This window comes from Pseudophryne corroboree, chromosome 1 (genome assembly GCF_028390025.1).
Source record: "Pseudophryne corroboree isolate aPseCor3 chromosome 1, aPseCor3.hap2, whole genome shotgun sequence".
Taxonomy (NCBI): Eukaryota; Metazoa; Chordata; class Amphibia; order Anura; family Myobatrachidae; genus Pseudophryne; species Pseudophryne corroboree.
Window position 1 is genome coordinate 61,470,403 of NC_086444.1, and position 14,268 is coordinate 61,484,670.

Sequence of the window (14,268 nt, forward strand, 5' to 3'; positions counted from 1 at the left end):
CTGCAATGCTTGTACATAGTTATTGTTACAAAAATCGGGTTATTACTATTGTTGTGAGCCATCTTTTCGGAGGCTACTTCGTTTTGTTATCATACTGTTAACTGGGTTCAGATCACAAGTTGTACGGTGTGATTGGTGTGGCTGGTATGAGTCTTACCCGGGATTCAAGATCCTTCCTTATTGTGTACGCTCGTCCGGGCACAGTACCTAACTGAGGCTTGGAGGAGGGTCATAGGGGGAGGAGCCAGTACACACCATGTGACCTAAAAAGCTTTTTAGATGTGCCCTGTCTCCTGCGGAGCCCGCTATTCCCCATGGTCCTGACGGAGTCCCCAGCATCCACTACGGACTACGAGAAATAGAATTATCGGTAAGTAAATTCTTATTATAACACACAAGTATATGAATACTAGCCATGTATAGTCTACAAATTGTATTAAATAATCGCCATACAGTTTAAATGGAATTGCTCTGCACTGCCACCTGCAGGTCATAATTGGCAGTCGTTTGTAAATTTCATTAGAAATGGCTGTACTTTTCAGGTCCATATGTAACTGTCTCCCCGCATTTGCTGCTTGAGCCCAGGCAAAATTGAACAAAAGGAAGGAGAAAACAAAAGGGCAGTTTGCCACCGGTGCGATTCTGCCGTTTTAGGTGCACTGTTACTTTTCCACAAGTTTAATTAATCCAGAAATATTAATAACATAATTTAATAAACCCAAGGAAATGTGTTTGCTCTCTGATAGCAGTTTTCATTGAGTAAAAGTCATCTAAGGGTCATGTAGTTAAATAGTTTAGAGATAAACAGAAAAACTTACATTGCGGCGATTTGCAAGTGAAGAGACTTACCCTTGAATTCACCACTTCTAAGGACACATTCTGGGGCATTGCACTCGGTACTGAAAGAGAAAAAACTGTATGTGAGATTCTATTTTATATGTCAATTTATACAAATTGCATTCTATGTTCCTGTTACAAACAGGTTCTCCCTTGTGTGTAAAGATGAATAAATACATATCAATGCAAAAGGAGTAAATTAAAGGAAATGATCAGTAATTTACTAATATACTGTATTACTCACCCATCCCCCTCCCTCTACTTAAGGACTGCAGTTCTGCTAGTTGGGGAAAGAGGGGGCTGGTGAGTAAAAAGTAATGTGCATCTGCAGTAAATATTTCCACAGGGGATTAAGAGATTATAAAATGAAGATGCCATCTAGGCAGGACTACAAAAGAAAGACAAGTTCTGAAACAGAATCCTACACTGATCATTTAGTAGAAGTCTGAGATAGTGATCACAGACTCTCAGAGCAAAATTTTACCTTCGGAAATGCAAAACAGTAATTTTTTGATGAATTAAAGCATAAAAATTAACACACGCCATTAGCAGACATTTAACAATGTAATTTTTAAAAAAAAATAATAAAAATGTTGTTTTTTTAAATTTAACAAATGCAAAGAGGTGCCACCTTCAGATGATTTTTACCTATGTTTTTGCACACTTCATAATGAAACTTTTACTATCAATGTTACAACAAAATCTAAAAAATTTTCACAATTTAGCTTGTCTCTACTAATGAATTGACAGGCCGAATATTGGTCCATAATGGTAACATATCCTGTATATACAGACGTGTCCTCATACAGTATGTGAGATGACCGGAGCAACTGATAGAGGTGTAGCATACTGAGTTTATCTTAAAATTTTGCAACTGAAGGGTCTATTTACTAAGACTTGGATGGAGATAAAGTCGCTGGATATAAAGTGCCAGCCAATCAGCTCCTAACTGTCATTTTTCAAACACTGGGGCAGATGTATTAACCTGGAGATGGCAATCGGAAGTGATAAACCAGTGATAAATGCAAGGTGATACACGCAGCAGCCAATCAGCTCCTAACTGTTAATTTACATATTGGAGCTGATTGGCTGGTGCGTGTATCACCTTGCATTTATCACTGGTTTATAACTTCTTTATGCCTTATCCAGGTTAATACATCTGCCCCACAGTCTGTGGCATGGAAGTTAGGAGCTGATTGGCTGGTACTTTATGTCCAACGACTTTATCTCCATCCAAGGCTTAGTAAACAGACCCCTGAGACACATTGCATAAGCCGCGAAACACCACTTACAGTGTGGCAAAGACGGCCAGGCTGTGACTTTAACTGCACAGGAATTGGTATAACCCCTGTACAAAGCCGCAGAGGAAGCAGCAGGACTTGGCATGAGGTAAAGCTGCGACTGCCACATCAGAGACCATTTTACACAGATTTAGACTCATTTGCACACAGATGTACAAATGCCGCAAGCCCTAGTGGTCTGTGTATGCTAGCAATGCAGTTTTGTCACTTCTATTTGTTTCACTCATGTAAATAAAGTGCACATTTTGAGCAACAGGACCTGGCGTGATGACAGTTGCTATTTGGTGCTGCTTGGCGGGTAATTCAGGCCTGTTCGCTCTTCTGCGAATATGCAGAGGTTTGCGATCAGATAGTCTGCGCCCAGACAGAGTGAATACCTGCCCCGTGCAAGTCTGCGTACGCCGCGCCAAAATCTCTACGAACGCCGGTCAGCTGCAAATCTGTTCGCAACTCACTCACCATCTAATGATTTTTTCAGTCAGTGCAGTCTGTGCGCAGCCCAGGACTTACTCCTACAGTGTGAAAGAATCAGGCTGATCGGGGACGAAGTTGACGTCACACACACTCCCTGAAAACGCTTGTGATCGTCTGTGTTTTTCCTGACACTCCCAGAAAACACCAGTTACCACCCTCAAGTGTCCGCTTCCTGTCAATCAACTTGCGTACGCCTAGCGATCAAAAAAGACGCTGGATTTTTCGCAGTTTGGCCTCTCGCCTGCGCATTACGATCCGTACACATGCGCAATCGATCGATAACCGTGAGCCTTGCGAAATCGCACAACATCGATCAGGTCTGAATCGGGCCCTTGAGCCGCAGTGTATAAGGAAATGAGCTAATGTTTGTCTTTATGAGATAACTGGGCTAGCCCGAGTTATTTACCTAAATGTAAGAGACACAGAACATGACATTGTGTCAGACAATCAAACACGCACATTGGAGGTCATTCCGAGTCGTTCGCTCGGAAAATTTCTTCGCATCGCAGCGTTTTTCCGCTTAGTGCGCATGCGCAATGTCCGCACTGCGACTGCGCCAAGTAAATTTGCTATGAAGTTTGGATTTTTACTCACCGCTTTTTCTTCGCTCAGGCGATCGTAGTGTGATTGACAGGAAATGGGTGTTACTGGGCGGAAACAGGCCGTTTTATGGGCGTGTGGGAAAAAACGCTACCGTTTCCGGAAAAAACGCGGGAGTGGCTGGAGAAACGGAGGAGTGTCTGGGCGAACGCTGGGTGTGTTTGTGACGTCAAACCAGGAACGATAAGCACTGAACTGATCGCAGATGCCGAGTAAGTCTGAAGCTACTCTGAAACTGCTACGAGATGTGTAATCGCAATATTGAGAATCTTTCGTTCGCAATTTTAAGAAGCTAAGATTCACTCCCAGTAGGCGGCGGCTTAGCGTGTGCAATACTGCTAAAATCGCATTGCGAGCGAACAACTCGGAATGAGGGCCATTGTGTTCTGCATGTCACATGAGCGTCATGTCACATTAATACTTTTATCCCATTTTTCTCAGGTGCGGGTTGATTTATTTTCACGATTATTTTTCATGTTGCCAACATCCCGAAGTACAAAAGCAACGTATGGTCTATTACATACCAAGAGCACAAAATATGACAGGCCTGCAATTAAACCTGACTTCAACTCTGATCTTTCTGTGACAGCCTGCTAAGCAATCACAATGTGCGCTGGCTGCTGTGACACACGTCAGTTAGTGCAAACACGCCACTGTATGGAAACACGGAGGCCGAGATGGAATGGCTGCTCTGAGTAATCTCATTACAGACTACAAAGCAGCTTTTCCAATCTCCATGCGCAGGGCAGACAGGGGAGGAAATGGGGTTCTTCTGTGTGTGAAATGAGCCCCTTTTTGCATTTACTTAGCTTATTATAGGTGTTTGCTCCGCAGAATGATCCCTTCTCTCACAATTCTAGCAGATGAGTTTACTATTCAATGCGTAAAACATTTATGCAGCGCGCACAGTTCCCGGCTCTCTGTCATTTCTGAGCAGTAACGATTTGTTTTTGAAAGTGTTCCTGAAAGTGTACTGGCCAAATGCACAAAAATATCCTTCTTTTTTATGTGTCCCTAACATTTTTGTGCCTCACCTGACCACTGGACATGACCATTATTACACTTCTATTACGCTCTAAACAGACATAGGGCACTACACCCCCAACATGACCTGACCACTGGACATGACCATAATACATCTATTACACCCAGCCTATACAGACATAGGACACTACACCCCCAACATAACCTGACCACTGGACATGACCATAATACATCTATTACACCCTATACAGACATACTGTAGGACACTACACCCCCAACATGACTTGACCATAATACATCTATTACACCCTATACGGACATGGGGCACTACATCCCCCAACATATCCTGTCCACTAGCCATGACATTTATTACACCCTATACAGACATAGAACATTACACCCCAACATGACCTGACCACTGGACTTAACCATAATACATCTATTACACCTTATACAGACATAGGTCACTACACCCCCAACATGACCTGACCCCTGGACATGACCATAATACATCTATTACACCCTATACAGACATAGGTCACTACACCCCCAACATGACCTGACCACTAGCCATGACCATAATACATCTATTACACCCTGTACAGACATAGGACACTACACCTCCAACATGACCTAACCCCTGGACATGACCATAACACATCTGTTCTTCGCTGCGGTGCGAATGGGTCTGGAATGCTCATGCGCGGTGTGCGCATTGCGCACGCGTGTCATTGCTCTATCGCCGGGCAACGACGCTGACAGAGAAGAAAGATGGACAGCAAGTGGGCATTCTGGGGTGTCAACTTACCGTTTGCTGCCGTTTTCGGAGAGTGGTAAGCAAAAGGCAGGTGTGTCCAGGCAAACGGAGGGCGGAGGTGTGTCGTCAAAGCCGGCCCCATCATCGCTCGATCGGTCGCACAGGGTAAGTATGTCCAGGGCTGGTCTTGTTTTGAGTGAAACTTTTTTAGAATAGCAGGGCTGCACAAGCGAACGCAGCCCTGCTATGCTAAAATACACTCCCCCATAGGCGGAGATTAGTTGATCGCACCAGCAGCAAAAAGTTGCTTGGTGCGATCAACTCGGAATGAGGGCCATGATCATAATACATCTATTACACCCTATACAGACATAGGACACTACAACCCCAACATGACCTGACCACTAGACATGACCATAATACATCTATTACACCCTATACAGACATAGGACATTACACCCCCAACATGACCTGACCACTGGACATGACCATAATACATCTATTACACCCTATACAGACATAGGACACTACACCTCCAACATGACCTGACCGCTGGACGGGGCCATTATACATCTATTACCCTATACAGACATAGGACACTATACCCCCAACATGACCTGACCACTAGGCATGAACATAATACATCTATTACACCATATACAGACATAGGACACTACACCTCCAACATGACCTGACCACTGGTCATGACCATAATACATCTATTACACCCTATACAGACATAGGACGCTACACCTCCAACATGACCTGACCGCTGGACGGGGCCATTATACATATATTACCCTATACAGACATAGGACACTATACCCCCAGCATAACCTGACCACTAGACATGAACATAATACATCTATTACCCTATACAGACATAGGACACTATACCCCCAACATAACCTGACCACTAGGCATGAACATAATACATCTATTACACCATATACAGACATAGGACACTATACCCCCAACATAACCTGACCACTAGGCATGAACATAATACATCTATTACACCCTGTACAGACATAGGACACTATACCTCCAACATGACCTGACCATAATACATCTATTACACCCTATACAGACATAGGACACTACACCTCCAACATGACCTGACCGCTAGGCATGACCATAATACATCTATTACACCGTATACACACATGGGACACTACACACCCAACATGACCTGACCGCTGGACGGGGCCATTATACATCTATTACCCTATACAGACATAGGACACTATACCCCCAACATGACCTGACCACTAGGCATGAACATAATACATCTATTACACCATATACAGACATAGGACACTATACCCCCAACATAACCTGACCACTAGACATGAACATAATACATCTATTACCCTATACAGACATAGGACACTATACCCCCAACATGACCTGACCACTAGGCATGAACATAATACATCTATTACACCATATACAGACATAGGACACTATACCCCCAACATAAACTGACCACTAGGCATGAACATAATACATCTATTACACCCTGTACAGACATAGGACACTACACCTCCAACATGACCTGACCACTGGCCATGATCATAATACATCTATTACACCCAGCCTATACAGACATAGGACACTATACCCCCAACATGACCTGACCCCTGGACATGATCATAATACATCTATTACACCCTATACAGACATAGGACACTATACCTCCAACATGACCTGACCATAATACATCTATTACCCTATACAGACATAGGACACTATACCCCCAACATGAACTGACCACTGGCCATGAGCATAATACATCTATTACACTCTATACAGACATAGGACACTATACCCCCAACATAACCTGACCACTAGGCATGACCATAATAATAAGAATTTACTTACCGATAATTCTATTTCTCGGAGTCCGTAGTGGATGCTGGGGTTCCTGAAAGGACCATGGGGAATAGCGGCTCCGCAGGAGACAGGGCACAAAAGTAAAGCTTTTACAGGTCAGGTGGTGTGTACTGGCTCCTCCCCCTATGACCCTCCTCCAGACTCCAGTTAGGTACTGTGCCCGGACGAGCGTACACAATAAGGGAGGATTTTGAATCCCGGGTAAGACTCATACCAGCCACACCAATCACACCGTACAACTTGTGATCTAAACCCAGTTAACAGTATGATAACAGAGGAGCCTCTGAAAGATGGCTTCCTAAACAATAACCCGAATTAGTTAACAATAACTATGTACAAGTATTGCAGATAATCCGCACTTGGGATGGGCGCCCAGCATCCACTACGGACTCCGAGAAATAGAATTATCGGTAAGTAAATTCTTATTTTCTCTATCGTCCTAAGTGGATGCTGGGGTTCCTGAAAGGACCATGGGGATTATACCAAAGCTCCCAAACGGGCGGGAGAGTGCGGATGACTCTGCAGCACCGAATGAGAGAACTCCAGGTCCTCCTTTGCCAGGGTATCAAATTTGCAAAAATTTACAAACGTGTTCTCCCCTGACCACGTAGCTGCTCGGCAGAGTTGTAATGCCGAGACCCCTCGGGCAGCCGCCCAAGATGAGCCCACCTTCCTTGCGGAATGGGCCTTAACAGATTTAGGCTGTGGCAGGCCTGCCACAGAATGTACAAGTTGAATTTTGTTACAAATCCAACGAGCAATCGACTGCTTAGAAGCAGGTGCACCCAACTTGTTGGGTGCATACAGTATAAACAGCGAGTCAGATTTTCTGACTCCAGCCGTCCTTTAAATGTATATTTTTAAGGCTCTGACAACGTCCAACAACTTGGAGTCCTTCAAGTCGTCTGTAGCCGCAGGCACTACAATAGGCTGGTTCAGGTGAAACGCTGATACCACCTTAGGGAGAAAATGCGGACGCGTCCGCAGCTCTGCCCTATGTCGAATGGAAAATTAAATAAGTGCTTTTATAAAACAAAGCCGCCAGTTCAGATACTCTCCCGGCCGAAGCCAGGGCCAGTAACATAGTCACTTTCCATGTGAGATATTTCAAATCCACATTCTTTAGTGGTTCAAACCAATTGGATTTGAGGAAATCTAAAACTACATTTAGATCCCACGGTGCCACCTTAGGCACCACAGGAGGCTGTATATGCAGTACTCCTTTGATAAAAATCTGGACCTCAGGGACCGAGGCCAATTCTTTTTGGAAGAATATTGATAGGGCCGAAATTTGAACCTTAATAGATCCCAATTTGAGACCCAAAGACAATCCTGATTGCAGGAAATGTAGGAAAACGACCCAGTTGAAATTCCTCCATCGGAGCACTCCGCTGCTCGCACCACGCAACATATTTTCGCCCAATACGGCGATAAAGCTTCGCGGTGACTTCCTACCTTGCCTTTATCAAGGTAGGAATGACTTCTTCTGGAATGCCTTTTCCTTTTAGGATCTGGCATTCAAACGCCATGCCGTCAAACGCAGCCGCGGTAAGTCTTGAAAAAGACAAGGACCCTGCTGAAGCAGGTCCCTTCTCAGAAGTAGAGGCCACGGATCGTCCGTGACCATCTCTTGAAGTTCCGGGTACCAAGTCCTTCTTGGCCAATCCGGAGCCACTAGTCTTACTCCTCTTTGCCGTATAATCCTCAATACCTTTGGTATGAGAGGCAGAGGAGGAAACACATATACCGACTGGTACACCCAAGGTGTTACCAGCGCGTCCACAGCTATTGCCTGCGGATCTCTTGACCTGGCGCAATACCTGTCCAGTGTTTTGTTGAGGCGAGACGCCATCATGTCCACCATTGGTTTTACCCAACGGTTTAATAGCATGTGGAAAACTTCTGGATGAAGTCCCCACTCTCCCGGGTGAAGGTCGTGTCTGCTGAGGAAGTCTGCTTCCCAGTTGTCCACGCCCGGGATGAATACTGCTGACAGTGCTATCACGTGATTCTCCGCCCAGCGAAGGATCCTGGCAGCTTCTGCCATTGCCCTCCTGCTTCTTGTGCCGCCCTGTCTGTTTACATGGGCGACTGCCGTGATGTTGTCCGACTGGATCAACACCGGTCTTCCTTGAAGCAGAGGTTCCGCCTGGCTTAGAGCATTGTAGATTGCTCTTAGTTCCAGAATGCTTATGTGAAGAGACTTTTTCAGGCTCGACCACACTCCCTGGAAATTTTTTCCCTGTGTGACTGCTCCCCAGCCTCTCAGGCTGGCATCCGTGGTCACCAGGATCCAATCCTGCATGCCGAATCTGCGGCCCTCCAATAGATGAGCCTCCTGCAACCACCACAGAAGGGATACCCTTGTCCTCGGCGACAGGGTTATCCGCAGGTGCATCTGAAGATGCGACCCTGACCATTTGTCCAGCAGCTCCCTTTGCATGGAATCTGCCGAAAGGGATTGCTTCGTAAGAAGCTACCATTTTTTCCCAGGACTCTTGTGCATTGATGTACAGACACCTTTCCTGGTTTTAGGAGGTTCCTGACCAGGTCAGATAACTCCTTGGCTTTTTCTTCGGGAAGAAAAACCTTTTTCTGAACTGTGTCCAGAATCATCCCCAGGAACAGCAGACGAGTTGTCGGCATTAATTGGGATTTTGGAATATTCAGAATCCATCCGTGCTGCTTTAGCACCTCTTGAGATAGTGCTAAACCCATCTCTAGCTGTTCTCTGGACCTTGCCCTTATTAGGAGATCGTCCAAGTATGGGATAATTAATACGCCTTTTCTTCGAAGAAGAAATATTATCTCGGCCATTACCTTTGTAAAGACCCGAGGTGCCGTGGACAAACCAAACGGCAGCGTCTGAAACTGATAGTGACAGTTTTGTACAACGAACCTGAGGTACCCCTGGTGTGAGGGGTAATTGGAACGTGGAGATACGCATCCTTGATGTCCAAGGATACCATAAAGTCCCCTTCTTCCAGGTTCGCTATCACTGCTCTGAGTGACTCCATCTTGAACTTGAACTTCTTTATGTACAGGTTCAAGGACTTCAGATTTAGAATAGGCCTTACTGAGCCATCCGGCTTCGGTACCACAAAAAGAGTGGAATAATACCCCTTCCCTTGTTGTAGAAGAGGTACCTTGACTATCACCTGCTGAGAATACAGCTTGTGAATGGCTTCCAAAACCGTCTCCCTTTCTGAGGGGGACGTTGGTAAAGCAGACTTCAGGAAACGGCGAGGTGGCTCTGTCTCTAATTTCAACCTGTACCCCTGAGATATTATCTGCAGGATCCAGGGATTTACCTGCGAGTGAGCCCACTGCGCGCTGTAATTTTTGAGACGACCGCCTACCGCCCCCGAGTCCGCTTGCGAAGCCCCAGCGTCATGCTGAGGCTTTTGTAGAAGCCGGGGAGGGCTTCTGTTCCTGGGAAGGAGCTGCCTGTTGCTGTCTCTTCCCTCGTCCTCTGCCTCGTGGCAGATATGAATAGCCCTTTGCTCTCTTATTTTTAAAGGAACGAAAGGGCTGCGGTTGAAAGGTCGGTGCCTTTTTCTGTTGGAGAGTGACTTGAGGTAGAAAGGTGGATTTCCCGGCCGTAGCCGTGGCCACCAAATCCGATAGACCGACCCCAAATAACTCCTCTACGCATCACCTGTCCACTGTCGTGTCCATAAAGCTCTTCTGGCCGAAATGGACATAGCACTTACCCGTGATGCCAGTGTGCAGATATCTCTCTGTGCATCACGCATATAAAGAAATGCATCCTTTATTTGTTCTAACGACAGTAAAATATTGTCCCTGTCCAGGGTATCAATATTTTCGATCAGGGACTCTGACCAAACTACCCCAGCACTGCACATCCAGGCAGTCGCAATAGCTGGTCGTAGTATAACACCTGCATGTGTGTATATACCTTTTTGGATATTTTCCATCCTCCTATCTGATGGATCTTTAAGTGCGGCCGTCTCAGGAGAGGGTAACGCCACTTGTTTTGATAAGCGTGTTAGCGCTTTGTCCACCCTAGGAGGTGTTTCCCAGCGCTCCCTAACCTCTGGCGGGAAAGGGTATAAAGCCAATAACTTCTTTGAAATTAGCAGTTTTTTTATCGGGGCACCCCACGCTTCATCACACACGTCATTTAATTCTTCTGATTCGGTAAAAACTACTGGTAGTTTTTTCACACCCCACATAATACCCTGTTTAGTGGTACCTGTAGTATCAGCTAAATGTAACATCTCCTTTATTGCCAAAATCCTATAACGTGTGGCCCTACTGGAAAATACGGTTGATTCGTCACCTTCACCACCGGAATCAGTGCCTGTGTCTGGGTCTGTGTCGACCGACTGAGGCAAGGGGCGTTTTACAGCCCCTGACGGTGTTTGAGGCGCCTGGACAGGCACTAATAGAGTGTCCGGCCGCCTCATGTCGGCAAACGACTGCTTAAGCGAGTTGACGCTATCCCGTAATTCCACAAATAAAGGCATCCATTCTGGTGTCGACCCCCTAGGAGGTGACATCCTCATATTTGGCAATTGCTCCGCCTCCACACCAATAACGTCCTCATACATGTCGACACACACGTACCGACACACAGCAGACACACAGGGAATGCTCTATACGAAGACAGGACCCACTAGCCCTTTGGGGAGACAGAGGGAGAGTCTGCCAGCACACACCAAAAAGCGCTATATATGACAGGGATAGCCTTATGATTAAGTGCTCCCTTATAGCTGCTTTTATATTAATATATATATAGCCATTTATTTTGCCCCCCCTCTCTGTTATACCCTGTTTCTGTAGTGCAGTGCAGGGGAGAGACCTGGGAGCCTTCCTGACCAGCGGAGCTGTGACAGAAAATGGCGCCGTGTGCTGAGGAGATAGGCCCCGCCCCTTTTCCGGCGGGCTCGTCTCCCGCTATTTAGTACATTTAGGCAGGGGTAAATATCTCCATATAGCCTCTGGGGCTATATGTGAGGTATTTTTAGCCTTTTTAAAGGTTTTCATTTGCCTCCCAGGGCGCTCCCCCCCCAGCGCCCTGCACCCTCAGTGACTGCCGTGTGAAGTGTGCTGAGAGGAAAATGGCGCACAGCTGCAGTGCTGTGCGCTACCTTAAGAAGACTGCAGGAGTCTTCAGCCGCCGATTCTGGACCTCTTCTTGCTTCAGCATCTGTGAGGGGGCCGGCGGCGTGGCTCCGGTGACCATCCAGGCTGTACCTGTGATCGTCCCTCTGGAGCTTCATGTCCAGTAGCCAAGAAGCCAATCCATCCTGCACGCAGGTGAGTTCACTTCTTCTCCCCTCTGTCCCTCGTTGCAGTGATCCTGTTGCCAGCAGGAATCACTGTAAAATAAAAAACCTAAGCTAAACTCTCTAAGCAGCTCTTTATGAGAGCCACCTAGAATTGCACCCTTCTCGGCCGGGCACAAAAATCTAACTGGAGTCTGGAGGAGGGTCATAGGGGGAGGAGCCAGTACACACCACCTGACCTGTAAAAGCTTTACTTTTGTGCCCTGTCTCCTGCGGAGCCGCTATTCCCCATGGTCCTTTCAGGAACCCCAGCATCCACTTAGGACGATAGAGAAACATCTATTACACCGTATACAGACATAGGACACTACACACCCAACATGACCTGACCGCTGGACGGGGCCATTATACATCTATTACACTCTATACAGACATAGGACACTATACCCCCAAAATAACCTGACCACTAGGCATGAACATAATACATCTATTACACCCTGTACAGACATAGGACACTATACCTCCAACATGACCTGACCATAATACATCTATTACACCCTATACAGACATAGGACACTACACCTCCAACATGACCTGACCGCTAGGCATGACCATAATACATCTATTACACCGTATACAAACATAGGACACTACACACCCAACATGACCTGACCGCTGGACGGGGCCATTATACATCTATTACCCTATACAGACATAGGACCCTATACAGACATAGGACACTATACCCCCAACATGACCTGACCACTAGGCATGAACATAATACATCTATTACACCATATACAGACATAGGACACTATACCCCCAACATAACCTGACCACTAGGCATGAACATAATACATCTATTACACCCTATACAGATATAGGACACTACACCTCCAACATGACATGACCACTGGCCAGGACCATAATACATCTATTACACCCTATACAGACATAAGGCACTACACCCCCAACATGACCTGAACACTAGACATAACCATAATACATATATTACACCCTATACAGACATAGGACACTACACACCCAACATGACCTGACCATAATACATCTATTACACACTATACAGACATAGGACACTTCACCACAACATGACCTGACCACTGGACATGACCATAATTCATCTATTACACCCTATATGGACAAAGAGCACTACACCCCAACATGACCTGACCACTGGACATAACCATAATACACCTATTACACCCTATACAGACATAGGACACTTCCCCCAACATGACCTGACCACTAGACATGACCATAATACATCTATTACACCCTATATGGACAAAGAGCACTACACACCAACATGACCTGACCACTGGACATAACCATAATACACCTATTACACCCTATACAGACATAGGACACTTCCCCCAACATGACCTGACCACTAGACATGACCATAATACATCTATTACACCCTATACAGACATAGGACACTATACCCCCAACATGACCTGACCACTAGGCATGAACATAATACATCTATTATACCATATACAGACATAGGACACTATACCCCCAACATAACCTGACTATTAGGCATTAACATAATACATCTATTACACCCTATACAGATATAGGACACTACACCTCCAACATGACATGACCACTGGCCAGGACCATAATACATCTATTACACCCTATACAGACATAAGGCACTACACCCCCAACATGACCTGAACACTAGACATAACCATAATACATATATTACACCCTATACAGACATAGGACACTACACACCCAACATGACCTGACCATAATATATCTATTACACACTATACAGACATAGGACACTTCACCACAACATGACCTGACCACTGGACATGACCATAATACATCTATTACACCCTATATGGACAAAGAGCACTACACCCCAACATGACCTGACCACTGGACATAACCATAATACACCTATTACACCCTATACAGACATAGGACACTTCCCCCAACATGACCTGACCACTAGACATGACCATAATACATCTATTACACCCTATACAGACATAGGACATTACACCCCCAACATGACCTGACCACTAGACATGACCATAATACATCTATTACACCCTATACAGACATAGGACATTACACCTCCAACATGACCTGACCACTGGACATGACCATAATACATCTATTACACCCA

At 45.7% G+C, this 14,268-nt stretch overlaps 1 protein-coding gene across 3 annotated transcripts in view; it reads right to left on the reverse strand.

Moving 5' to 3' along the window:
- Window positions 1-14,268, reverse strand: part of DCC (DCC netrin 1 receptor) — a 1,035,978-nt gene that overhangs the window by 234,707 nt on the left and 787,003 nt on the right. For all 3 annotated transcript variants that reach the window (XM_063960065.1, XM_063960057.1, XM_063960048.1), the window contains exon 12: window positions 850-899. In XM_063960065.1, coding sequence (XP_063816135.1) covers window positions 850-899 — 50 coding nt within the window. The remainder of the gene's footprint in view (window positions 1-849; window positions 900-14,268) is intronic.